This window comes from Aspergillus pseudoviridinutans (assembly GCF_018340605.1).
Source record: "Aspergillus pseudoviridinutans IFM 55266 DNA, scaffold_3, whole genome shotgun sequence".
Classification (NCBI taxonomy): Eukaryota; Fungi; Ascomycota; class Eurotiomycetes; order Eurotiales; family Aspergillaceae; genus Aspergillus; species Aspergillus pseudoviridinutans.
The window spans coordinates 3779577-3804995 of record NW_025091283.1 but is presented as its reverse complement, the minus strand read 5'-3'; the positions used below and the strand labels follow the sequence as shown (position 1 = coordinate 3804995).

General features: G+C 50.7%; 7 protein-coding genes across 7 annotated transcripts; 5 read left to right on the top strand and 2 right to left on the bottom strand.

Moving 5' to 3' along the window:
• Positions 1-278: 278 nt before the first annotated feature.
• atmA (DNA-binding protein kinase TEL1) lies at positions 279-9411 on the top strand (the record flags this gene model as incomplete). The annotated part of the gene is made up of 9 exons (XM_043301010.1): positions 279-357; positions 407-449; positions 520-1854; positions 1910-2250; positions 2307-6762; positions 6816-7206; positions 7260-8321; positions 8382-9342; positions 9392-9411. 9 exons carry the CDS (start codon positions 279-281, stop codon positions 9409-9411), a joined length of 8688 nt encoding a protein of 2895 aa, XP_043156945.1.
• Positions 9412-10083: 672 nt separating this feature from the next.
• Asppvi_005079 (gluconeogenesis factor YvcK family protein) lies at positions 10084-11655 on the top strand (the record flags this gene model as incomplete). Its single annotated transcript, XM_043301009.1, has 2 exons — positions 10084-10282; positions 10358-11655. 2 exons carry the CDS (start codon positions 10084-10086, stop codon positions 11653-11655), a joined length of 1497 nt encoding a protein of 498 aa, XP_043156944.1.
• A 314-nt stretch (positions 11656-11969) lies between these two features.
• On the bottom strand, positions 11970-15446 carry Asppvi_005078 (DNA-directed DNA polymerase gamma MIP1; the record flags this gene model as incomplete). Its single annotated transcript, XM_043301008.1, has 2 exons — positions 11970-15199; positions 15269-15446. 2 exons carry the CDS (start codon positions 15444-15446, stop codon positions 11970-11972), a joined length of 3408 nt encoding a protein of 1135 aa, XP_043156943.1.
• A 366-nt stretch (positions 15447-15812) lies between these two features.
• On the top strand, positions 15813-16486 carry Asppvi_005077 (uncharacterized protein; the record flags this gene model as incomplete). The annotated part of the gene is made up of 2 exons (XM_043301007.1): positions 15813-16221; positions 16272-16486. 2 exons carry the CDS (start codon positions 15813-15815, stop codon positions 16484-16486), a joined length of 624 nt encoding a protein of 207 aa, XP_043156942.1.
• A 1088-nt stretch (positions 16487-17574) lies between these two features.
• On the top strand, positions 17575-19735 carry Asppvi_005076 (putative CorA family metal ion transporter; the record flags this gene model as incomplete). Its single annotated transcript, XM_043301006.1, has 5 exons — positions 17575-19237; positions 19288-19361; positions 19418-19470; positions 19527-19580; positions 19633-19735. The coding sequence occupies 5 exons, from the start codon at positions 17575-17577 to the stop codon at positions 19733-19735; spliced, it is 1947 nt and encodes a 648-aa protein (XP_043156941.1).
• Positions 19736-19995: 260 nt separating this feature from the next.
• Positions 19996-21235, bottom strand: Asppvi_005075 (uncharacterized protein; the record flags this gene model as incomplete). The annotated part of the gene is made up of 2 exons (XM_043301005.1): positions 19996-20989; positions 21048-21235. 2 exons carry the CDS (start codon positions 21233-21235, stop codon positions 19996-19998), a joined length of 1182 nt encoding a protein of 393 aa, XP_043156940.1.
• A 351-nt stretch (positions 21236-21586) lies between these two features.
• On the top strand, positions 21587-25333 carry Asppvi_005074 (DEAD/DEAH box helicase; the record flags this gene model as incomplete). Its single annotated transcript, XM_043301004.1, has 1 exon — positions 21587-25333. One exon carries the CDS (start codon positions 21587-21589, stop codon positions 25331-25333), a length of 3747 nt encoding a protein of 1248 aa, XP_043156939.1.
• Between the last annotated feature and the right edge of the window lie 86 nt (positions 25334-25419).

Sequence of the window (25419 nt, the reverse complement as noted above, 5' to 3'; positions counted from 1 at the left end):
GTCAAAATTCCGACCTAGAAAAGGCGGAGCTCACTTTTGCGCCCAGACTAAAATAACAAAGTCACACCAGCGCTAGACTAGATCTACAACAGTCAGACCCCGAAACAATAACAGGCGATCTTCTGTCCTTGCTGACGCTGACGTCGGTCTATATCGGTCGTCAGAATTCTCTCATCAAAAAATTATGATCAAGAGAAATTGACTCCGGCAGATGGTCTAACATTTACCGCCGGCTAGATGCTGATCGTGTGTGAAATACGGATAGCCGCGCCATCAGGATGGCGCAGGTCACTCTTGACAAGGCCATTGCGCTTTTGTCCTCCGAGAGACTGAAAGAACGATCTGACAGCCTGGCAGGTTTGTCTACAGCTGAGCCATGTCATGGTACCTTTGCTGATCCTACCAGATCTGAAACACATTCTCCAGCAGAATAAATGGAGCTCAAAGTTGTATGTAAGATTCCCAGTCAATTTATGAAATTGGTGTTATACATAGATTAACTGGTGGCCATCTCATCAGAACCTCGCTCAATGATAAAGCTTGTCATAAGATCTTCGAGTCCCTTTTCCGATTCATCTCCGTTGAGAGATCCTTGTATAACAAAGCGAGCTCCAAGGGAGCATCCGCCTCTCGGTTGTCCGCTTGTGCAACCGTCATTCGTACGGCTATCGATGTCTTTCTGCGTAATCTGAGGACAAAGTCGATTCGGGCTATAGTCGACCACATAACAGAGATTCTACAGATTCCTGGAGAGGGTTTGTGGGAGCATCTCGGTGCGGATTATCTGAAATGTCTCACCACACTTCTACGCTACCCTCCTCACCTCGAGCATTTGGCCGTCAATGAATGGGACAAGGTTCTGAACCTCTGTCTAAGAAGTATCGGTGCTCCAGAAGATGAGGATAGCCAATCGAGTGACCGCAATGGTCATTCGTCTACTTTGGATGACTTTCTGGGTGCAAGCTCAAGGTCAACACCATCAAGAAGAACATCGTCTCTGGCTTTGCGGGAGAAGCAGATTGGCGACAAGAGAACTGTCGCGGAAGCAATAGTGTGTATCCAGCTACTTACAGCGACCCCGACTGCCCCTGTGCAATCAGCCGCTGAGAAGGTCCTTCGCGGGCTTGGGACTTTCCTGAAGCTTTTGCCTATCGCTGGAAGTGAACATCAGGCTGCGTTCAATAGCATAAATACAGTTGTCATGAGAGTTATTTTTGACCAGTCTGATTTCGTTCGCATGTTCCTCTTGGATCTAATTCCAGTAATTCGACATCTGTGGTCTACCAAGCTTATGGGCCTGAAAGATGAACTTCTCGTCACTATTATGCTTTGCATGATCATCTTGACCGATGCAACTCGCAGGGAACCAACAGATTCCCTAACTCTTTCAATCGAGAACCTATTGGACACACTGTACTCAGAATATACGAAACGTTCTGAGAAGGACATTCTGCAGATTGACGAGCTAATTTTCGATCGAGCGAGCTCCAAGCAGATCATTGATCTCGCACTGCAACCTCGACTTGAAGTGACCAGGTCCGAGCACAACTTGACTGTCGTATGGACCATAGCAAAATTGATGCGATTGTCAGAGGAATTGACCGTGCGGTTATCTCATCCAGCAGACGAGATACCAAGCAAGAAGCAACGGTTGAACTCGGCGTCGGATGAAGTCTTCCGAGACTCTGTTATGTCATCAGGCAACAGGAGGATATGTGCCCTGCAGTTGATCCCCATACTCCTCCAGAGCCCCCTCAGCATTGAGTCGAAAGCGTCACTACTTCAGCGCCTGGTCCCCTGCATACTCGATGACAGCAGCATCATAGCTTCGTGGACAATGGTTGCCATCTCAAGGTGAGCTTGTACAGCACCATTTATTGATCGCATAGCTGAAGACTTGTCCCCGCAGCATCGCCAGCAGCGCTGATGCAGGCTCTCCGGCTCTGAAGAAGTATTGGCAACAGGCGTGGGATCTAACGTCTCGCGCCTCTATCTCGCAACACACCTCCAGAGCCGCCTGCCATCTTATGAATAGCATTCTAAAATTCGATCTTCTGGATTATTCCGTAGTCGCAGGTACGACAAGTTCAATGCTTACAACTATGAACTTGAATGCGCCATCTAGCATTTCAGATTCATCCTTGGAGCTATGGGCGATCATCACTAGGCTGGGCGCACAGACGAACCCAGGTTCAGTCTCGAACGCCTCGAAGGAGATCTGCTCATGGCTACGAGAAGCTTGGGTGATTGGTGCGTTCCCCCAATGCCGTCTTTACGCAGATGCTTGATCGCTAACATGTTGTCAGGCACAGTAACCGATCGAATGCAAACAGCGCAAGTCGCTGCTTTTGCACGCCCTCTAGACCTTCTCAATCTTTTTCTTGCTTGTACCAATAGACAGTTCGAGGTTCCCGCCCCACAATTTCGAGGACCGTCTGGGCTTGTTTCAAAAGGCTGGCACTTTTACCAAAGTAACCGAGAGCTTCTCAACTACCTATTCCATGTGGATGGGATGCTGGGATCCGCAAGCGTGCAAGGCAGAGATGATTGCATATCTCTGCAACTTGCGACTCGGCAAGATCCTAATGATGATATAGTACTCGATTTGTTGCAAGCGAAATCTGAAATGTTCTTGCAAGGGTGGCGATCGTTGTCCGACAGTAAATCGCACCATGTGACTGTCGATGTCGTTCAGATACTCGCTTCATTTTGCATCGTCGCTATACTGTACACGGAATGCATACTTGAACAATCTCACCCTCAGATAGAGGACCTGCGGGGCAATATCGAGCAACTCTGGGACAGCCTTTGTTCATTTATGGGGTCTCGTGAGCTTATGTTTGTGCAATGTTGCCTGGAGCTTCTGTGTCCCTTCCTCTCCCAAGGAAATAGGGTTGGCTTCGAGAAATCGGTTGTTAATAGCAGTCTGTACAGACTTGTGTCTCCCTTGAGTCAGATCCTGGAAAATCATCGACGAGACCAGAAGCGGTTGTTATCCTCTGATGCGGAAGAGCCAATGGATTTGGACGACCCGCTACTGCAGTCCAGCGATCTTCTGGCGGAGAACATGTGTATCATTAACTTGAACCGAGAATCCGTCCCTTTGTTTCATGATTCTGCCACTTTCCAACGCTCAATGACTATCCGCCTCTCAATCTTCAAAATAGCATATGGTTCTGTCGTCCAGCCCGAACAACCAGCCAGTAGTGCTCTAGTTGAGTACTTGACTGATTTGGATGAAGCTGATCTATTGTCTGCACGAGACTTCCTGCCCGGGGTCTATCGGGCATGTGCAGGATATGAACGCACTTCCCTACTAGACTTATTGGAGGACATGGGGGAGAAATGTCTGCAAACCTACCCACTTGAACGTTGCGAGAGCTCTCAGATTCTGTGCATTCACATGATGAATAGTTTCGTCAAATCATGGACGACAGGAGATGGAGATCATTTCAGCGACTCGGCTTCGGATATCTACAGTTGGTTTACCGATGTCTTATTGGCAAAGGGCAGGGCTTCTTCCCGAGTATTAATGGCCTTTTCCAGACTTCTAGAGGAGATATTCAACACCAACCCCGTGTACACAAGCGGTGAATCCAACCCCTCGCCCAGGACAACTCTTTTCATGATCCTTCAGGAAAGCGATATCCTAACGAAGTACAACGTGGGCAACCTCGTTCCCAAACTGTTTAGACACTTCCCACTGAAAGATCACGATGCGATCTTTGATGATATTTTGGAAAGCCTTCCCCGCGATCCGGACTGGACGGAAGGTATTGCGCTCCGTTTGTTCATATTGGCAAGGTTGGCTTCACAGTGGCATACTTTACTTCGGAGGAGCATCTATCATATGTTCGAGACGCCGGCCCAGCTTCCTCACTCTCGATGGCACGCTGAAAAATGCATACGACATGTTGCAAGCGTCCTTGGACTCGAAGACGCACGTCAATTATTCCGCCTTTTCTCCTCCCAGATTCTCTACACCTGGACCGAAAATCAATCGGTTATGTCAATGCCCTTCAGCATATTTGGTTATGCCACCCTTGAAGATATGCTGAGCGATGTTCAAGATGAGATTGTAGGTCAAATTATGATGCGAGCCAACGAGCACGAGGCAAATGAGCTCTCAACCCGTCTGGAAACTCCTTTCATAGAGCTCCTGGCGACATCTTTCTATAGGGCAGAGGCGTATAGCATAGCGCGAGACATCAGCACTCCTCCTGGACAGAGCTCTCAACCGAAAGGGGTTGAGAATCGTTTGAAGAAGATCTTAGGCGCTGACCGTTTCGTGGATCTGGTGGAGAAGCAATTTCCGCAAGTAATTGCAACGTTCTTTGGGGCCCTAGATCAGTGTGAGCAGATCGAGAGGGCGTTCTCCAAGCGAGCCAATTTTCAAGAAGCCTTCAGTATCTTGAAATCAATCACTGCTAAGAGTTCGTCAAAGGAAGTGCTTCCCCCCAATCAACAACCTTCATTCAGAGCGCGTTATCTTCTCGATGAGCTGGAATTCCTCTGTAAACGAAGTGGCTATGAACTCGAAACGATCTGGACTCCTACACTCGCATCTTATGTCTGCCGGACACTTCTGGAATCAATTCACCCCGCGCTTGGCTCTCTTCATGCCTGCTCTGTCATTCGCAAGATCAGGATTTTGATCTGTATTACCGGCCCTGTCATGCTGAAGGATTATCCCTTCGAAATGCTCCTACACGCTCTTCGACCGTTCCTTACAGATATACATTGCTCCGAGGACGCATTGGGAATGTTTTGGTATCTCTTGGACGCTGGGAGGTCTTACTTGACTGAAAATCCTAGTTTCATGGCTGGCATCGCAGTGTCCACCTTGCTCTCTTTTCGAAAGTTCTGGACCTCTACAACAGCCACCCTGCAGGAAAGCCAATCTGTTGCAGTTCTGTCAATCGTTCAGAGCTTTCTTCAATGGTTCGAAGACTTCTTGAAGATTTACGAGTCACCTCGTCTAAGCGCAGAGGCGCAGGCCTTCTTTCAGCGTCTGATGGAGTCGTCGCGCAGGATCTCTGCCCCAGGCAAAGAGTCGGACGCCACTGAAGAGTGCGATTTGCTTCTTGAAGTGATAAAGGACCGCAATTCTAAAACAAGCTTGCTGAGTCAGTCAATATCTGATCACATCCTGTCTTTGCTTTGTGCAAGCTTTAAGAGCCCTCCCAACTACCATCAGGACCTTGTCGAAAGAGGGCATGACGCTATTGCGAATACTGTTGCTTTGTATCAGACTCTGCAAGGCTCCAGTCCTACAAAGGAGTACCGGATGTGGGCTGCCCGTGTAATTGGACGCAATTTCGCTGCTACTGGTATGATCAGTGATGATCTGTTGAAAGAACAGCAATCGACCCTATTTGAACCTCGAATGGCTAAGTTAAATCTGGACATGTTCTGCCAGTCAAAAGCCAGGATATTACAGGTGCTTTGCAGTATGTTGCAAAATAGAAGTCCTCTGGAAGTCGGGCTTGTTGAGCGGACCTTGCAGCTCATTGTCAGCAATCTTGCCGGCTCCCCGGGATTTGAAAATTATGGAGAGATCATACCTCCTTCTCTACTGAAGGCACTGGTTTGGAGTCCATATCAGTGTCCATCAATACCCTTGCCGGCTTCTCAGGCTAAAAATCACGATAGCTTTGTTGGCTGGAACCCTGCTATTTCCTCTGCCCACTGGGCTCGCAGCATTGGGCTTTTCTTGACAAAAGCAGCCCCCCAAGATCCTGTCATTGGACCGCTGAAGAACATTCTGCACGCCATACCTTCATTGGCAGTCCAGGTTTTGCCATATATTCTCCATGACGTTTTACTCACGGAGCTTGAAGACGAGGCCAATGTTAGGCAACCCATTTCTGATATCTTCAGGCAAGGTCTACACGAAGCTGATGAGCACTCTATCCCTCATGTCCGTCTCATCATCAACTGCCTTCTGTATCTTCGAAATCAACCGCGTCCTCAAGAAGCAACGATAGTAGAACGTGATGAATGGCTTGAAATCGATTTTGCGGTGGCATCCAAGGCTGCGAATATATGCCGCTTACCCAAGACATCTCTGCTGTTTCTCGAGATACAGGCCTCGCGGGTCGTGTCTGGATCTCGCCGCTCCTCTATTGTGAAATATGAACCTCCCACTGATCTCCTTCATGACATTTTTAGAAACGTGGATGATCCAGATCTTTTCTACGGCGTCCAGCAAAGCTCGTCACTAGAGTCCGTCATGGAGACCTTGGAACATGAGAGCTCCGGGTTCAAGAATCTCCTTTTCCAGAGTGCCCAATATGATAGCGAGATTCAGATGTCGGGAGAGGCTGACGCACATGGTCTATTAAAAGCACTCAACTCAACTAACCTGCAAGGAATTGCAAACTCATTGACCTCGACTCTTAAAGGCTCAAAAAGCTCGGTGTCCTTTGATAGCATGATGCAAGCTGCGATAGATCTGCGACAATGGGATCTACCGGTTTCACCATTAAATGCCTCTCCGTCGGCTGCGCTATTTAAAACTTTTCAAAGCATGAACACTTCGAGATCTCTTGTTGATGTGTCGAACTCCGTCAATGAAAGCCTTCTGGCCATATTGGGCTCGCTAGAAAGCACGAGTCGCTCAGCTATGTCCTTTCGGGCAGCGATGAGAGACTTGGGAATTGTGACTGAGATAAGCGACGTCTTGAGTGCGAAGACTCTCGAAGAGACAAGTGAAGAATGGCGCAAAATCGCGCAAAGAAACTCTTGGTTGAAAACAACAAGGTAGATCCGAGCTCATCTGAATTACGCCCGAAAAAGAAGGCTAATTTTTGCAGTGTCCATGAGGTTGGAGAGATTTTAAAATGCCACGAGGCCTTGTTCTCCTCTATTAAGACAAGGGATCATCTCAAATCCGCCGTAGGACTCAGTGACCGAGATGCACAGCTACTGGAAGTCAAGGTCATTCGCCAGTCACTTTCCATCACGAGAAGTCATGGTATACCACAGGCTTCATTGAAATCTGCAGTGCGCTTGTCTAAGCTCGCAAACGTGTGTGTGGTGCAGGGAATCAATGTCGAAGGAGCAGCAAAATTTGATTTGGCCAACGTCCTATGGGACCAAGGCGAGATGGCAGCGTCGATTCGAATGCTTCAACAGCTTGACAATCAAGGTGATCTACACAAGCAGGCAATTCCAATCAGCCGCCCGGAGCTCCTTGTGACCCTCGTGAGTGGAAACGCCTCCGCTTGATTGTGCTGTTTGTTTCTAATGTTTTCCAGGGTCATCATGTGGCTGAAGCACGCTTGGAGAAACCAGAAGCTATCATTCAAGGGTACCTTGGCCCTGCAGTTAAGGAACTTAAGAACCGTTCAGAAGGCGAAGAGGCCGGTAGAGTATATCACGGCTTCGCCATCTTCTGCGATCAGCAACTGCAGAATCCCGACGGGCTGGAGGACTTTAGACGGGTCGAGCAACTACGTAACCGCAAGGAAAAGGAAGTACTGGGTCTTGAAGAGATGATGAAGAATGCAGAGGGCAAAGAAAGGGAGGCTCTGAGGCATTACCGAACCAAGACAAAGCAGTGGTTCGATTTGGACGATCGCGAATATCAACGTCTGCGACGCAGTCGAGAGGCCTTCTTGCAACAATGCCTCGAAAACTACTTACTTTGCCTCAAAGAAAGCGATATTTATAACAACGATGCACTCCGTTTCTGTGCCTTATGGCTTGACAAATCGGACAGTGACATTGCAAACAAAGCTGTCTCCAAGTATCTCAACCAGGTGCCGAGTCGGAAATTTGCGCCACTCATGAACCAACTTACTTCCCGCCTCCAAGACACCTCTGACGAGTTTCAGAATATGCTCTTTGCATTGATTTTCCGCATTTGCGTCGAGCATCCATTCCATGGCATGTACCAAATATTCGCCAGCAGCAAGTCCAAGGGTGGAAAGGACCTGTCTGCTTTGTCTCGTAATCGAGCGGCAAGCAGGCTGGTAGACCACCTGAAAAATGATAAACGGATTKGTCCGACATGGGTTGCAGTGCACAACGCAAATATCAGTTACGTGCGGTTCGCGGTTGAGCGACTGGACGAGAAGGTCAGAAGTGGTGCGAAGGTGCCCTTGAAGAAACTCCCGACGGGCCAACGACTAGAACAAGACGCTTCGACACAAAGGCTGCCGCCACCTACGATGAAAATCCCCATTCGTGTTGATTGTGACTACAGTGATGTTCCTAAGCTTGTTCGATATCATCCTGAATTCACAGTGGCATCTGGGGTGAGCGCACCAAAGATTGTCACCGCCGTAGCAACCGATGGCCAAAAGTATAAGCAACTAGTAAGCTTGCATTCCCACCGTTTCCCACATTGAACCGCAAAGCTGACGATCACGTTACAGTTCAAAGGAGGCAATGACGACCTACGGCAGGACGCCATCATGGAACAAGTATTCGAGCAAGTGAGCAGCCTTCTCAAGGACCATCAGGCGACGCAGCAGCGGAAGTTGGGAATTCGAACATATAAAGTCCTACCGCTGACGTCGAATGCGGGAATCATTGAATTTGTGCCGCACACAATCCCCCTGCATGACTACCTGATGCCAGCGCATCAGCGCTATTTCCCCAAGGATATGAAGCCGAATGTGTGCCGAAAACATATCAGTGACGTACAGACGCGCTCTTTTGAGCAACGGGTCAAGACATTCCGCCAGATTACGGAACATTTCCATCCGGTCATGCGGTACTTCTTCATGGAGAAGTTCAGCAGTCCGGACGATTGGTTCAGCAAGAGGCTTTCATATACTCGGAGCACTGCGGCGATTTCCATTTTGGGGCATGTGCTTGGGCTTGGCGATCGGCATGGGCATAATATTCTGTTGGACGAGAGAACCGGAGAGGTCGTCCATATCGATTTGGGAGTGGCTTTCGAGCAAGGCCGAGTCCTACCAGTCCCCGAGGTGGTTCCCTTCCGACTGACACGCGATCTGGTTGACGGTATGGGCATCACGAAGACAGAGGGTGTCTTTCGGCGATGCTGCGAGTTCACCCTCGAAGCACTTCGTCAGGAGTCGTACAGCATCATGACGATCCTGGATGTGCTTCGGTATGACCCTCTGTACAGCTGGACTCTCTCCCCGTTGCGGATGAAGAGAATGCAAGATGCTCAAGAAGCCGGTGACGGGCCCCCCGTGATCTCAGGTGCTACGGAAGATCAACGGTCAGCGAATGAACCTAGTGAAGCGGACCGCGCTCTGACCGTTGTGGCAAAGAAACTGAGCAAAACTCTCAGTGTCACAGCGACTGTCAATGAACTGATTCAGCAGGCAACTGATGAAAGGAACCTTGCTGTTCTCTATTGCGGTATGTCATTGGAATCCCTCCTGATGGTCGAAGGCTAACGTTGTTCCAGGCTGGGCCGCATATGCATAGGCATTCAAAAATGCGTAGCAAAGCGAATTCTTCCAGTTCAATATTTTATATTCGTCGAGACCCCTTCCTCGTCTTCTTTTAAAGCCTTTCTCTATCGACTCAGTTGAATTTGCAGTAAATAACTAGAACGATTTCCAGGCTTGCCTGAAGCAGGTGAGGAAAATGTGTACATAGTTAAAATAGATCATCACAAAAGATTGAGCATAGAGCCTTTGGCGATGTATGGTCGTGGACGCTGAATGTAACTCGCCGTGCGATGCCGCATTGAGCCAAACACTTGCGAGACCCGTGGCCACTTCTTCCCACTTCCGCCAGTCAGAAACTTTCAAGAATTAGCGCTCGCTTTTCGTTTGAGGCAGCGTGCTTCCCCCGTATTCGTTGCCTTCGAAGGTAAGCTCCATGTTAAACAGCGTTAAAACTGTTAAAAAGGCTTGGCTTCAATTTTTCCCAAAGGGGTAAAACCACACGCACCTGCTGCTTCTTCTACCCAATACGGCAAGTGTCATCGTGGGTTTGTCCGGGATTAAAAATAGCACGCCTCCTAACTATACACTCGCGACAGACTTATCACCGTGGTCTCATGGCCTCAACCTGTTGAGAGCTCATTTAACTCCAGTATTTCTCAAGACTGCCTTTGTCAGCGGTGCTTTTTCGACATAGGCTCAAGTCAACATGTCAACCGCGTCCCCCAACCGGGGTATCGTGGTCTTCTCGGGAGGAAGCGCTGCCAACAATCTCGTCGACGTCTTCAGCAAGATACGTGAGAGTAAGGATTGCTTGTTAAGCTACATCATCCCCATCAGCGACAATGGAGGTTCCTCCTCTGAGCTGATCCGAATATTCGGCGGTCCTGGCATCGGTGATGTGAGAAGTAAGACTCATACCTCCTCAAGAAAGATAGCTAGCTTTATGGCGATCTCCAGTCCGTTACTAACAGTGCATACAGGTAGACTGGTCCGTCTGATCCCTGACTCGCCTCCGAATTCAGAACGGGCAGCGATCAAGACCCTGTTCAACCACCGGCTCCCTTCGGACGCTGTCGCGGCCCACGGAGCATGGCAGTCTATCGTAGACGGTACTTCCGAGCTCTGGAAGACCATCACACCTGCCAAGAAAGAGTTGATACGCTCGTTCTTCAACCTGCTGAACCTGGAGATCCTCAAGCGGGCACGGCCACCCTCGTCAACCTTTGACTTCACCTCGGCCAGCGTCGGCAATCTCTTCCTCACCGGCGCGCGACTCTTCAGCGGCAGCTTCGAGAGCGCCATCTACCTCCTAGGAAGCATCTGCGGCGTCCAGTCCGACTTGGTCCGCGTCATTCCAGCCATCAACTCCAACTTCTCCCACCACATCTCCGCCTCCCTTGCCGACGGCACCGTCATCGTCGGCCAGAACAGCATCTCCCACCCAAGCGAGGCAACCGCCCTCCAGCCCAGACCAGGCTCCAGACGACCCAGCCTTCTCCTCGCCGACGGCGTCTCCGACCTCGAGGACACAGAACCCTCCGACGCCTCGGACGCCGCCTCCTACGAGGGTGACCACCTCCCCGGCTCCCTCCCCACCCTCCGCAACAAAAACATCCAGTTCAGCAAATCAGCCAACGAGGACCTCCCCGCGCGCATCACCCGCATCTGGTACATAAACCCCTACGGCCAGGAAATCCGGCCCCCGGCCAACCCGCGCGTCCTCGAGGCCCTCCGCGACTCCCAGGCTATCATCTACAGCATCGGCTCCCTCTACACATCCCTCGTCCCCTCCCTCATCCTCCGCGGCGTCGGCCAAGCCATCGCCACCAGCCCGGCCCGCCACAAAATTCTTATTCTCAATGGCTCCCTAGACAGGGAAACAGGCCCGCCCTCGCAGCCCTTCACGGCGGTCGATTTCGTCGAGGCAATCACACGCGCAGGAGAGGAGAGCCGTAGCCGGCCTGCTCACTTACCCTCTCCCCCGTATTCCTCCTACGTCACTCATCTTCTGCATCTAGATGGGCCGGGAACGCCGCAGGTCGACCGCGAGCGTCTGGCGGAAATGGGCATCGAGACGCTCCGTTTATACGGTCGGAAGATTACGGCGCCGGGGCCGGATGGTGAGGAGGTTGCCTTGGGGATGAAGTATGACCCTACTGCCCTTGTGCAGGCGCTGGAGGTAGTCCTGGGCCGTAAAGGGGATGCCATGCTTCGCGGAGATGGGTTAAGTCGGAGAAATACATTAGATCCTGGGAGAAGAAGGGCAGAGGAAAGGTAATAGATAGAGCAATGTACTATAATGATCTGGTTCGATCTTGCTGTTTCAATATCATTCGGATTAGTAGCATCGAAGAGGAGTATTTACAGATCATACAGATCACTATATATCACACAAATAACCGCCCAGGCCCCCTTGGTAGAATACAGCAAGCCCAAACGTACCATCTCGACCAGCCGCTGCAACGCCATACCAATGCTTTTACAGAACGTTCGTCAGATGATACAACATAATAGAGAAGTTACATGATTAATGTATGAAAAAGGAATACATGGTCGTGGGAAATGAAAGAAAGTGAAGGGTGGATCGTCAGACTAAGGCCGGGCGGCCGATCTGGGTTTCCATGTCTGACGGTTCATATTGAAATGGGGATGCCTGCTCCCCTGTGGTAGATACCGGAAGTCGCGGTACAGTCCAGAATCAACGTCCATTAAGACCGCTTTTTGAGGCTCCGCCGAAGGGAAGTTAGTCGATTTGGAACCGTTGCGAACAGAGCGTGCGCTAGAAGCGGTGGCGGACTTGGTCTTCGTCACCTCCTTGATGATTTCTCGAAGCTCTTTGTMGTCTTTGGTAATCTGAGCTTTGATGAAAGCAGGATTATTGGTGGCTTGAAGTGCCGCCATCACAGGCTCTCGTGGCGTGTAACTGTACTTCTGAGGCGAAGGAGGCAAAACGGGCACTACTGCAGGATCCAAATATGCTTCTTGATCCTTGTCCAATAGTCGACCAATGTCCAAGCTTTCTCCATGTGGAATCTTCTGTGGATGAGAAGGAGTTACGCAATCCATGTCCACCTCTTTACGCAGGACGTGATCGATATCAACGGCTGAAAAGTAGGCACAAGACTGAGGAAGATCGTCGATGCCAACTTGTTGCGAAAACATGGCGCGGGTCCAAACATTGGCGACCTGTAGGGCCATAGCAGCTCGATATTTATCCTCTTCCTTGACAAGGTACCGTATTTCGTCGTGGACGGTGATTGCGAGTCGAGCATTTATGTTAAATCGTCGGATAAGATAATCCATGGATATTATCAAAAGGTGGAGATAATCAACTCCAGATGACTGGATTGCCCAGTTAATTCGAGACGTCATGAAACTGCCCTTGTTGATGAAGCGCCTCATGAGTGCCTCAGTAATCCCAGCGCCGAGCGCAGGCGTACGCGGTCTTTCTTGATCGGCGAATTCCTCCAATTTGTTGAAGACAAAGGATTCAGTACCTCCGCGCCAGAAAGGATTCTCACTCAGAATACGACGAGTTGTGCGGGTGCCCTTGGTCTCTCTGTACAGATTGGTTGCAACTTCTTGGGTCTCCTTCTCTGACATGGACGGATTGAACTGGCGGAGCAGTGTGGCAGCGAACTTGACCCCAGCACCGTAAATGCGCCCATAGTTAAAAACCTTGGCGTCATTACGCGAAATACCCAAGATCTGGGCTGTGCGCGAATGCATATCAGTCCCAGCAGCCTTGGAACCTTCTAAAGTCATGAATCCAATGGCATTGCCTCCATGTAGTTGGAATTGAGCGTCCCCGACAAGACTGGCAATCCACAATTCCTGGGAGTCAACATCTGCACCAACGAAGACATAGCCTCGTGGAGCTTTGATCATAGCCTTAAGTTCAGAACCCACGCGGTTTGCCTTGGCATTGCTGGCTGTTAGCCAAGTATTCTCCACTGCTCGCCGGGTGATCGTGCCCATAGGTATGATTTGAGGGAGAATAAATCCTAGTCGGTTTGACTTTTCACCTGTAAACCCGGACTGCTTGACTTGATCTTCGTAGACAACCATTTGGCTCATGATTCTGTCACGGGCGCTGATCCAATATGAGCAGGAGGCATTCATTTCCAGAGCTTCTTTGGCGAGAGCGTATTGCGATGAAAGCGTTCCCCGCTCAAAGTATTGCAGATAGCCCTTGGCCAAGGGGTTGACGCAACGTGCCTGTGGGCCATCCTTATGAGGGAGTTTGAAGTACACGTGTTTCCTATCGTCGCGCAACTCCAAGTTCGTCTCTTCACTCATATCACAGAGGACCACAGGCTGATTTTCGAATTTTTTGACCTGGTCTTTCGGGACTTTGAACGTCCATCCGAATTTATCGGACCATATCAGAGGGTAACCGTCCCATGACAACTTCAATAATATAGGGGCAATCCGGGTGCGCACAGTCAGGCTGATGTCCGCTGTACTCTTAGGAAAAAGATCTTTGTACCATTGTGGCATGCCCGGTTTCTTCTGTCTGGCCGCGGGTCGCGGAGGATCACCCTTCTTCTTGCCCTTGACCATTTTGATTTCTTGGCCAGACCAGTCCAGCTGTCGCAGCCAAGGGTCATTCATGTAGATATCCGGGCTCTCTTTGACCTTGAGAGCTTCGTTGCACAGTTCAACTAGCCTCCGTTGCACATCGTCGACTCGTTGATGATATGTTGCTTCCGCGTTGGTGAGATACTCTTTCCATGTTTCGTTGACAGGCAGTATCACCGACGAAAGATGGCGGAGAGCTCCGAAGCTGACAGGATGAGGACAGACTTCAAGGAAGTTGGGAAACACCTTCTTGTACACACGATGGGTGATGGCGACGTCTGCGGCACAGTAATCCAGCAATTCTTCCAGTTTTCCTAGGATCTGCTGCCTGTTCAGTTCGCCAAAATAGTCTCTTTGCGACTTGTCAATTGTAACATCGCAATGAAACTTGGCTACGTCGCGCAACGAATTCACCGAGCTCCTTCCTACCCACAATTCCTCCTCTTCTTCGCTCAGCATTTTGCTTTCGAGCAACGCGGCCAGCTCGACGGAGTTGCTCTCATTTGCAATCTTGTCTCGCAGATCCTTGTTTTTCTTATGACGCATCCATGTGGGTCTCTGCTGCGAGCACATCCCGTTGACGGCGACGTGAAGCGACATGGTATCAAGGAAGAAGTTGCGAGTCTGCTCCATTCCATACTCCTCGAGGACGCGCGCGCGGTCATACCCGATGTTGTGTCCAACAACAACCCGCGGTTGCTTTATATCACCCAAAGGTATGAGTTGAACTTCATTCTCGGACTCACCGAGCAGCCAGGGCGAAAGCCATGCATACCAGGCTGTAGGGCTCACAGCGCAAGCCATAACAGCAAACGAGTGTTCTTTGTACATGACCTCGGTATCAAAGGTGAGCATCGACTCATTTGGTGCGTCCACAGGCTCCCAAGAACCGTCAGAGTTATATTTGGTCCATCCGCTCCGCTTGACCCACTCGCGCGGCTTTTGAGGCGAGTTAACAGTTGTATAGCTTTTCGCGTATGTCAAGTAGGGCTCGGAGGCGTCCATTCCCAGTTTAAAGAAGTGCTCGTCCATGGTTTGTCCCTGGAGGGCGGGCATGTCGAATGCGATAGGTTCCGCGGCATCCTGAGATTTTCCTAGCAGATCGTGCCTAGAAAGGTGTTCCTTGGACAGTGCAACCAGGACCGGATCTGGCGATCTTGCTTGATTCGGAAATATTTGAGAGTAGGCATAGTCGCTCAGCTGTTGAACTCCAATCTCATTGAACCTAGGCAATGCAGGGACTGCAAGATTAGTATATGTGTTTCTCTTTTTCCCTCTGCTTGCGCCCGCCAGAATGAGGGTAGAAGTACCTGAAAGCGATCGACGGCGTGGTGTTTCAACATCATTTCCGGATGGAGGCTCCGAAATGAACGATCTAACCAGCAGTAGCAGAGGTCGCTGCCGGGTGAAGCGTGGCGAGCGCAACCTCTGGGAGCAAGGACGTAGAACATCCCTGCAACGAGGAGTGATCGCACTATTTAAAAGCATTCTAGATCATAAAATCTCGGCCAAAATTACCCCCATGACATGATATATAGGGTCGCGCAGCCAAAGCTGCGTAAAAATAGCGTGTTTAGTGAGAAGTCGCTCCAAGATGAGACGGTGCTGGTACACAATTCTACAGGGATTCCAGACTTTCCTATCGCGGAAAGCCCGTCGCCCGTCATCATGCCTGTCGGAGATCGGAATTAGAGATGATCCTTCAAACATTCACCGCCTGCCCCTATAGCTTGGCTGTTATCATCATGTGACATTGCGCGATAAGCCTGTCGGCAGTTCATTGCCCCTCCAAAGTCGCCTTTCTTGTGAACTGGCAAGAAATCATAAGCGTTCGTTAGCGATTCCCATTCCTCTATGGCTTCACTCGTCAGGGATATCTCCCATGCTCGTCGGAGTCCTTCCACCAGTTCTTTTTCCGTCGAGCCTTCAGATCGAGACCAGCCTGCGCGAAAGCGCCGCCGTGTGAGCGATGTCGAGACAGCAGGCATTGGGGAATCAGCAGATCATTCGGACACTTCAGCTGCTTCCTCCATCTCCACATCTAATCCGGTAGCTCACGACAGAGACGTTGAACCCATCGAACAGATTGATTTGACAGAAGTGGAGGGCTCGGCTGCGCTTGCAAAAGCGTTGGCAAAGCAGCGAGAAGATGCTGTTAGGGCGCAAGAATCTCTGCATCAAGGGGCTGGTCGTTCTATTCTGACATCATATAAATGCCCTGTGTGTATGGATACCCCAGTCGATGCCACCAGCACTGTATGCGGTATGTAATCTCCAGCGAGTAACACAAGGGACCCATATTGACGGATTCAGGGCATCTCTTCTGTCACAAATGCATAATGGATACACTGAAATTTAGCGAAGAGCAGCGGTCAGACGCATCAGGAAAAGGCCCTCGCGGTACTTGTCCTGTATGTCGAAAGCCTTTAGCACGAACAGATGCACCAGTACCGAGAAGGAATTTAGTTCCACTGCAACTGAAACTCGTTACAAAACGGAGAAACCAGGCGACAACGGAAGGCACATAACAATCACCGAGGCTCGAGTTATTCATGAGGATTAAGGGCCGGCGTAGGGATTAAACTAGTTGCTTTTGAGCGGGCCAGATTGCATTGGGATGAGCGATTACGTTTACAGGCGTTATGGCATATTTTGAATCATTTCACTTTCTAGGACATCTTGATCGATGGGCCTTACTGACAACTGGACATAATAGAATTTTAATAGCCCGTGTGCTCCATTGACCGAGCAGAGTGTGATGGCCGCGAGCTTGATTCTCATGGACTGACGACCTGCCAATTCGATAACTTATTTCCATGTTTGTCCCCAAGCCTTGTTCCATACGGCGTATCCTCGTACCTCTCGTAGAGTGGTGGAAAATCATCGACTATCAAAGTCAGGAAAGGATTGACATTCCTGTGTTCAGGATGACGTATTAACTAACACATCCTGTTCTGGATGAACATGGAACAAGCCAGTTAAGCATCATGGGTATAAACTAGGCCTGTCTTCTGAGTTCTTTTTGTTCTGTTACCGTGAGAATCAGCCTCAGTTAACTAGGTAGATATGTACTAATGCAGCTCCAATCATTAGCCAGTTGCCAAAAGGAAGTGTCGCAGTCTGTCCCCTAACCGCAACGCATCCGTGGACGAGACGAAGACGGCGAACCTTAAAGGAGATTGCCAACTCCGCAATTATTTCGAAAACTCAAGGAACACGTCCAGGCGCAAAGCTCGCCATCCACGACTTCCTATATATATCGTCCTACCTGTGGAATTGTTAGTTCCGTCTAGAGCTTCTTCTCTTGTCGGCCACAGAAGCAGATTCAATCGCATTCAACAAAGCCAAATCCCCGCGATGAACCCTTCCTTTGGGCCCTCCTGCATCTTGATGAGGTGCTCGCAGTTTCTCATTGCTCTGAGGTCGGACGGAAAGCTGCTTCCATAATATCTTCAAAATCATTTTTCTTAGATTGTGCGCCTTGTTTCTATATCCTTGCGCGATCACTCGCCAAATCAACTTTGTTCGATCAAGGCTTGTCCAGCTTCATGCGACAAGGATGGTCTGAGTTGAAAGTCTCTAGCTCGCGCACAAAGCATCATAATTGTTCATCACCATGAGCATTCACTCACTCGATCATGCGCAGACCATTGAGCTGCCACCTGTCGCTTTCGATGAAAGAGACATCGAGGCAAATCCGCGGGCATATAACTCACCGCCATCACCCTTTTCCACGCCCGCCAAGGGAGCGGCTCCTCATTCGCCTGGAACATTCACTACTGCGGCTCGGATCACATCGCAGGATACGGTCAAACATCGCGTGCGACGCTCCAACACAGCCCGCTCTTATCATCCCGACAGTGTTGCTCATGACCCCAACTGGCAACCAGGAACAGAGCCAGGCATTGACCCGAACAAACCACCTCCCGCCTATGGCGCCGATTGGGCACCCCATATACCTGCTGAATTACACAGAAGGTGCGAGATAATCGTGGTGGACTTTTCGCAACATGAAATGCGGCAGTACGAGCTGGACAATGACACACTGGAAGCGTTCCTCGAGCGAGAAAGGGAGCCTTGGGTCCAATGCAGGTGGATCAATGTCAATGGGCTGAGTTGGGATGTCATCAGGATTTTGGGAAAGCATAAGGGTGTCCACAGACTTGCAATTGAGGACATGATCAACACGACAAACCGTACGAAGGCGGACTGGTATTCGGATCACGCTTATATCGTGCTTACCTTGCAGAAGCTGGTAAAGCTCAGGGAGGAGTCTAGCAGTGACTCTGAAGAGGAACAAGAAGACGGACGGAGCTCATTCGCACGCGACCGCAAAACTTCGACAGCAAGTGGGAAGGCCCATTCACTGAAGCGGCCAACCAAAAGATCTCTCGTTGTGGCCGCATTGAAAGATCTCTTCACATTTCAGTCATCAAAGGAGACAGACGACAGATATGCTCGTAGGGCGAGCGTTCGCCCTTCGCGGAGGAGGAGAGCCTCGGCAAAACCCCAGGCCAATTTGGGTGACAGTGTCAGTGCAGGGCTCACGGCGCGCAGCATTCAGCGCTTCCGCGGGGGGCCAAACGAGGACAGGATCGGGTTCATGGAACGCCATGCCGTTCTAGCATCGAAGGGTCTGAGTGTCACACTCGAACAGGTTTCGCTATTCTTGCATGCAGATAATACGGTCACCTCCTTCTTCGAGACAAGTGCCGACGACATTGAGGCGCCTATTGTTCGTCGCCTTAGTTCGCCGGAGACGATTTTGCGCCAATCCTGCGATGCCAGCATGCTCTTGCAAGCTATATTAGACGCCATAATTGACCTGGCTATTCCAGTGACGAGCGCCTATCAAGACGCAATCGGCGACCTGGAACTCGAAGTCCTCACAGATCCCGACGTGGATCAATCCAAAAGGTTGTATATACTAACGTCTGAGATTGCTGTTTTGCGAAGCTCCATGCAGCCGATTGTGACGGTCATCAACGCGCTCCGTGACCATCGCTCAGAGCCCGTCAGTGCCCCTGGCTTCGGCCTCAAACAACTCGGCACCACAACGCCACTTTCAACGTCAGGTTTCAACAGCTCAGACGCTCAGACCCAGGTGGGGGTCGCCACGCCAAATCTGAAGAGCTTGGGTGGATCAAGTGTCTCCATCAGCCACATGTGTCATACGTACCTAGGGGATGCGCTGGATCATTGTATAACTATTGTGGAGACATACGACCAAATGAGACGTGCTGCTGACAACATGATCGATCTGATATTCAACACAATCGGTAATATTCTTGCGAGGACGAGTTGAGCTACGTGTGCTGACTGCTTGCAGGAGCCTATCAGAGCGAAAGCATGAAGCAGCTGAGCCTTGTGACATGCCTCTATCTGCCATTGACATTCTTGACTGTTCGTCAAATCTTGCACCTGTTTGAGGAAGTCACTGTGTACTAACTGGAAGCTAGGGTTACTTTGGAATGAACTTTCAGGACTTCGCTGCAATCCATCATACTGATTCGTACGTTTCGTTCAGTTCCGTCAGTGTCAAAGCATACTAATTCCTCTTCTGAAAAGTTACTTCTGGATGATTGCGGTTCCTTTCGTCTTCGCAACGACTCTTTTTCTGATGTAAGTAACCTTCGTGCTCGAGAGAGAAATAGTGCTAATGCTTTGACAACAGGCGGGACAAGATTCAGCGCTACGCGGTGCTGCTGGCCCAGAGACGATTGATCATCAGCTCGAGGAAGCAGAGACGCGAGCGAAAGCCCATGAAACGGGTTTGAGATTATATCCAGCAATGGGCATAGACCTATAGATGGAGACTTTTGTCTGATCCCTGATGGGCTGATACAACCTATAGTACTACGAGACTATCTACACGGTGAAAATTGGCATAGACGTATATATGGAGACTTTCGTCTGGTCCTTGATGGGCTGATACAATCTATACTACATACAAGACTATATACACGGTGAAATGATATTTTGTTTATATTCGTACACAAATTGTACAAACAGGTCGTCGCAATGAGAAGCACCCATATCAGAGAGACTTCCGGTTAAACGCCAAGTAAGCCTTCCAGGGTAGCCTCCAGTCAGACCGAAGCAGCTCCGGCCGGAAGATATCGAAATCGACCTTCTCCAACCTATCCAGCCAAAGTCGCGTGCTCACCGCAGGCATGAAAACACCAAAGGCCCGATTGACCTCGTCCAAGGGCGACTCGTCCCGTTGGCCCCTGCCCGCGAGGTACTCGTGCCCCTCCTCACCCGCATGCTCAAAGTCATGCCCTACATCCTGACCAGCGCGGAGGTTGCTCAGCATCTGCTGCACGGTAATCAGGTGATCGCTTGCCCGCGTCGCAACTGTGAAGACGGCATCACGTAGTCCCGGTGCCTCGCCGCCCATCCGGAAGACATCTTCCTCTTTCACGCCCGCCTGCGCCATGACGTCCAGCGGCAGCATAACTGCGCCTTGCTTGGCTCCTCCGAAGTTGCCCGAGGCCGTCTGCGTGGGCGACTGGGCCTGGGGAGGCGGGAACGCAACCAGTGGCAGGCCGCGGAGGACCGCGGCGATACCGGCTGCTTTTCCGATGTGCGATGCGACGTGGTCGGCCGTGATGGACGTCATGGGCAGCGAGGACAGAGTCAGGTAGAGCAAGGTCGAATAGGTGTTTTCGGCGTAGGTCTCCAGCGCGGCGATGGTGGGATACGGGTCGTTTGTGAGGGTTTGCTCGCGCGCATTGATCATCTTGTTCAGCCAGGCTTTGCTGATGTGGGCTCGGCCTTGTGTGCGCTCGTTGAGGTCCGATATTGCGGACGCCAAGAGGATGGCGATGGGTTCCTTGGGGGGTGAGCCGGCGAGGACCTTGGTGACGGCGTCGCGCCAGAATTGCAGTCGCATCAACCCAATTGTGTAAGAGGAGGTGGTCTCGGGGATCATGGAGAGGGTGACATTGAGGGCTCGGAGGGCGAGGTAGAACGTTTGCGATTTCTGCGGGATGAACGTGCTGAGGGTGTAGGAGGGCCGGTCATATTTCCTATACGTTCCGTGTGAGTTTTGATTCACCTCGAGAAAGAAGAAAGTGACTCTCGTACAAAAGGAGATCCGAGCAGTATTTCCGCGCAGCTTGGACTTCTGCTTCAGCTGCACCGGAGACCGGACTGGCGGCTGGTGCTGATCGAGTGAGATGCCTTCGTTGCTGTGGTTGTACTCTAATCTGTGAAATGCGACATGATCGCGTCCCTGCACGACATGCACGGGCAATTTCCTCTAGCAATGACATTCTATAAGAGGGTTTTCAAGCCAAGGTGTTTCTGCTTCAGACGAACATAGTTGGGTCTTCTAGATATCTTGTCAGCGGACCAAAATCTCAATGATGCAGTAGACCGCTGAGCTCTCAACATACCGAGCAAAAGGAAAACAATCTATATGGATGAATTGCTTGTCGTCCCGACGGAAATGTGACAATTGATGCCGCCGATAAATTTATTAAAGAATGACGTCGGCCCGAAGTGCAGCGGTCAATCGCGTCTCTTTCGGTCTCGGCGCGTCTCCCGTCCATTAAAGATCAGGCTCGATCTCCAACATCCCCTCATCATAACTCGGCCATCTGATTCGAGGTCAGACTTATAAAATGGTTTTTGAGGATCTGAATGAACGGCCTCTAAAGAAAAGACGCTTTTTTGTTGATGAAGAGGAGAGTCACCCGTCCCCTTCTAACGAAGCTGCACCCATTGCTCCAAACCTCGACGCGTCTGCGACTTCCTCTGCTGGACCAGAGGGAAGTGATGTTCAACGGCAGCAGCTCAACGGCGTCCACTCGTTTCAGAGCCTCAAGGAGTCTCGTGGAGAATGGCCAGAATTAAGAACCGAAGATCAGAAGGATAACTTGCCCGAGGAAGACGATGACCATGAGAACCAAAGCGTTGATCATGAAATCTTCAACCACTCTACTTCAATACATGCTCAGCAAGATCAACCAATTGACCAGAGTCTGACGAACGGATACGGGCAACAAGCAAGTCAACAGAGGACGGTTCCCGAAACGCAAGCATTTCAGAGTGCAGGTGGATTTGACACAGAAACCTTCGCTAGCATCATTGGAGAACATCTTTCCGCGGAATCAGTGGAGAACATTCGCAAAGCCTCTGGCGATGATCTGGAGCGAGCAGTCAACATCTACTTCGACGGGTCATGGAAGTCGTCGAACACCAGTCTGCCAAGTCAGGCTCCTCTGGCCTCTCGCCAACAAACACTCTACACCCCTCGCACCCCAGTCAACGAACCGATTCCCCAGACAGTCGATACGACCATTAATAAGAAACCGGGCCAAGCCGCAACACGCCGCAGCCTTCTGCAATCATCGAGATACGTTGGTGCTTTCGGTGTCGGAGCTTGGGCTACTAGAAGCGGCGTTGGTCTACTCAAACACGGGGAGCATGTCAATGTTGAACGGGCGAGGTCTCAGCCGATAGCAAAGCGTAGCCGAGGAGGCAAGCTCATCACCAATCAGAAGGGCGATGTCCTCACTCGATTCACGAACAAATCTGGACAAGAAATTGGGAGGTTACCTCGAGAGACAGCCGAATGGGTTTCAACTTTGATCGATCAGAAGATCTGCAAATTTGAAGGTATTTGCGTTTTCGCGCCTGACAGGGTCCGGGTCAACGATACAATATATCTGCAATTATGGTGCTATCTGCGTAAAGAGGCGTTTCTGCCTCGGAACCTTTGGAATATGAGCGACGACAACCGGTCAACCGCATTATTTGAAGAGCAAGAAAGCGCTGAAGAGAAACAACTTCGACTTCGTCAGGTGGCGCTTGTGAAGCTCTTTGATGAAATCGGTCTACAACCGACCACTGTCAACGACATGACCAAAAAGCACAAAAAGGAAGGGCTGCTCCGTGCCGCAGAGATTGCAGAACAATACGACAAGACCAAGAAAGAAGGCAAATCCAACGAATCGTCCGAAGAGGAAGAATCCCCGGAGCTAGAAGAAGATCAGCTCGATACTCTATACAAGAAGGCGCAGTCCTTCGATTTCAACATGCCAGAGGCTCAACCCCCGTCAAGCTTTGTGCTGAACCTGCGCAAGTACCAGAGGCAAGCTCTTCACTGGATGCTGGCGAAAGAGAAAGATAAAAAGTCTGGCAGAGAATCGTCAATGCACCCGCTGTGGGAGGAATACACGTGGCCAACGAAAGACGTTGATGACAAAGATTTGCCAGCAGTCGAGGGGCAGGCACATTTCTACGTTAATCCGTACTCAGGAGATCTTAGTCTTGACTTTCCCGCACAAGAACAGCATTGTCTGGGTGGTATCCTGGCCGACGAGATGGGCTTAGGCAAAACCATTGAAATGCTGAGTCTCATACACTCGCATCGAATTGTGTCTCCGAGCCGGGAAGGTCCAAGCTCTTCCACTGAACTGGTAAGGATGCCTACCTCTTCCAGCGCGGTTCTTCCTGCTCCCAACACGACCCTTGTCGTGGCTCCAACCTCTCTCCTGTCCCAGTGGGAAAGCGAGGCGATGAAGGCCTCGGAACCAGGAACGATGAAGGTGCTGATGTATTATGGCGCCGACAAATCCGTCAATCTGCAAGAGCTCTGTTCTGCTGGCAATCCCGCTGCGCCTAACATTATAATCACGAGTTATGGCGTCGTACTGTCGGAGTCCCGTCAGCTCGCAATGTTCAATTCGAGTACTCAAGGTGGCTTGTTTTCTGTGGACTTCTTCCGCGTCATCCTCGATGAAGCCCACGTCATCAAGAATCGACGCTCAAAGACTGCAAGAGCTTGTTACGAGCTAAAAGCGACACATCGATGGGTGCTCACGGGAACGCCTATTGTGAACCGCCTTGAGGACCTCTTCAGCTTGGTGCGATTTCTACAAGTTGAGCCCTGGAACAACTTTTCGTTCTGGAAGACATTCATCACCGTACCCTTTGAATCCAAGGACTACGTTCGAGCTCTCAATGTCGTGCAGACAGTCCTCGAGCCTTTGGTTCTCCGTCGAACCAAGACAATGAAAACACCCGAGGGAGAGCCTTTGGTGCCACTTCCACGACGGACCATTGACATTGTTGAAGTAGACCTTTCTGAGCAAGAACGTGAAATCTACGACTATATTTTTACCAGAGCCAAACGGACTTTCAATGACAACATCGAAGCCGGTACGCTCCTGAAGTCATTCTCGACAATTTTTGCTCAGATCCTCCGTCTCCGACAGACTTGCTGCCATCCTATCCTCACGCGCAACAAGACCATTGTAGCAGATGAGGAAGATGCAGCTGTCGCCGCTGATGCTGCTAATGAGCTGAAAGACGACATGGATCTGCAAGAGCTTATAGACCGATTCTCAGCCAGCATGGAAAACGCGGATTCGGCCGAGGCACAGGACCCGGGCGCCAAATTCACCACCCATGCCCTGAGGCAGATTCAAACCGAATCCAGCGGAGAATGTCCTATTTGCTCGGAAGAACCCATGATCGATCCCGCTGTCACAGCCTGTTGGCACAGTGCATGTAAGAAATGCTTGGAGGACTATATACGCCACCAAACAGACAAGGGCGTGCCGCCTAGGTGCTTTTCATGTCGAGCGCCAGTTACCTCACGAGACATATTCGAAGTGATCCGTCACCAATCGCCTAGTTCGACCCCTACAGAGAGCGATCTCTACAGCAGCACCTCTGCTTCCAGTCCGCACCCAGCGCCGCGCATCTCCCTTCGACGCATCCATCCTCTCTCACCGTCAGCACACACCTCCGCTAAGATCCACGCCCTGATTAACCACCTCAGCCGCGTCCCTGCAAACACAAAATCCGTGGTCTTCTCTCAGTTCACCAGCTTCCTCGACCTGATTGGCCCGCAGCTCATCAAAGCCGGCATCTCATACGTTCGCCTAGACGGGACAATGCCGCAAAAGGCCCGAGCCGAGGTCCTCGCGGAGTTTAACAGGACAGAGACCTTCGACCAGGAGGAAATCGACGAGGACGAAGGGCCCGACACGCCGCGGTTGAGAATCTCATCCAAGAGCGGACAGTCGTCAAGCAAAAGCCCCACAGTGCTACTGATCAGCTTGCGCGCCGGTGGCGTCGGCCTCAATCTCACAGCTGCCAGTAATGTCTTCATGATGGATCCGTGGTGGAGCTTTGCGATTGAGGCTCAAGCGATTGATCGTGTACATCGCATGGGACAGCTGCGTGATGTCTCTGTGACGCGGTTTATCGTCAAGGACTCGATCGAGGGGCGGATGTTACGGGTGCAGGAGCGCAAGATGAATATTGCCGGGTCGTTGGGCTTGCGGGTTGGTGGTGATGGATCGGAGGATGAGAAGAGGAAAGAGAGGATTGAGGAGTTGAAGCTGTTGTTTGAGTAGTCATTGTTGGATACCATGGCAAAGTGCGGAGTACATGGAGCTATTATATACCCCTTGATGTTGCTCCTCGAGACTTGTTACGAAGG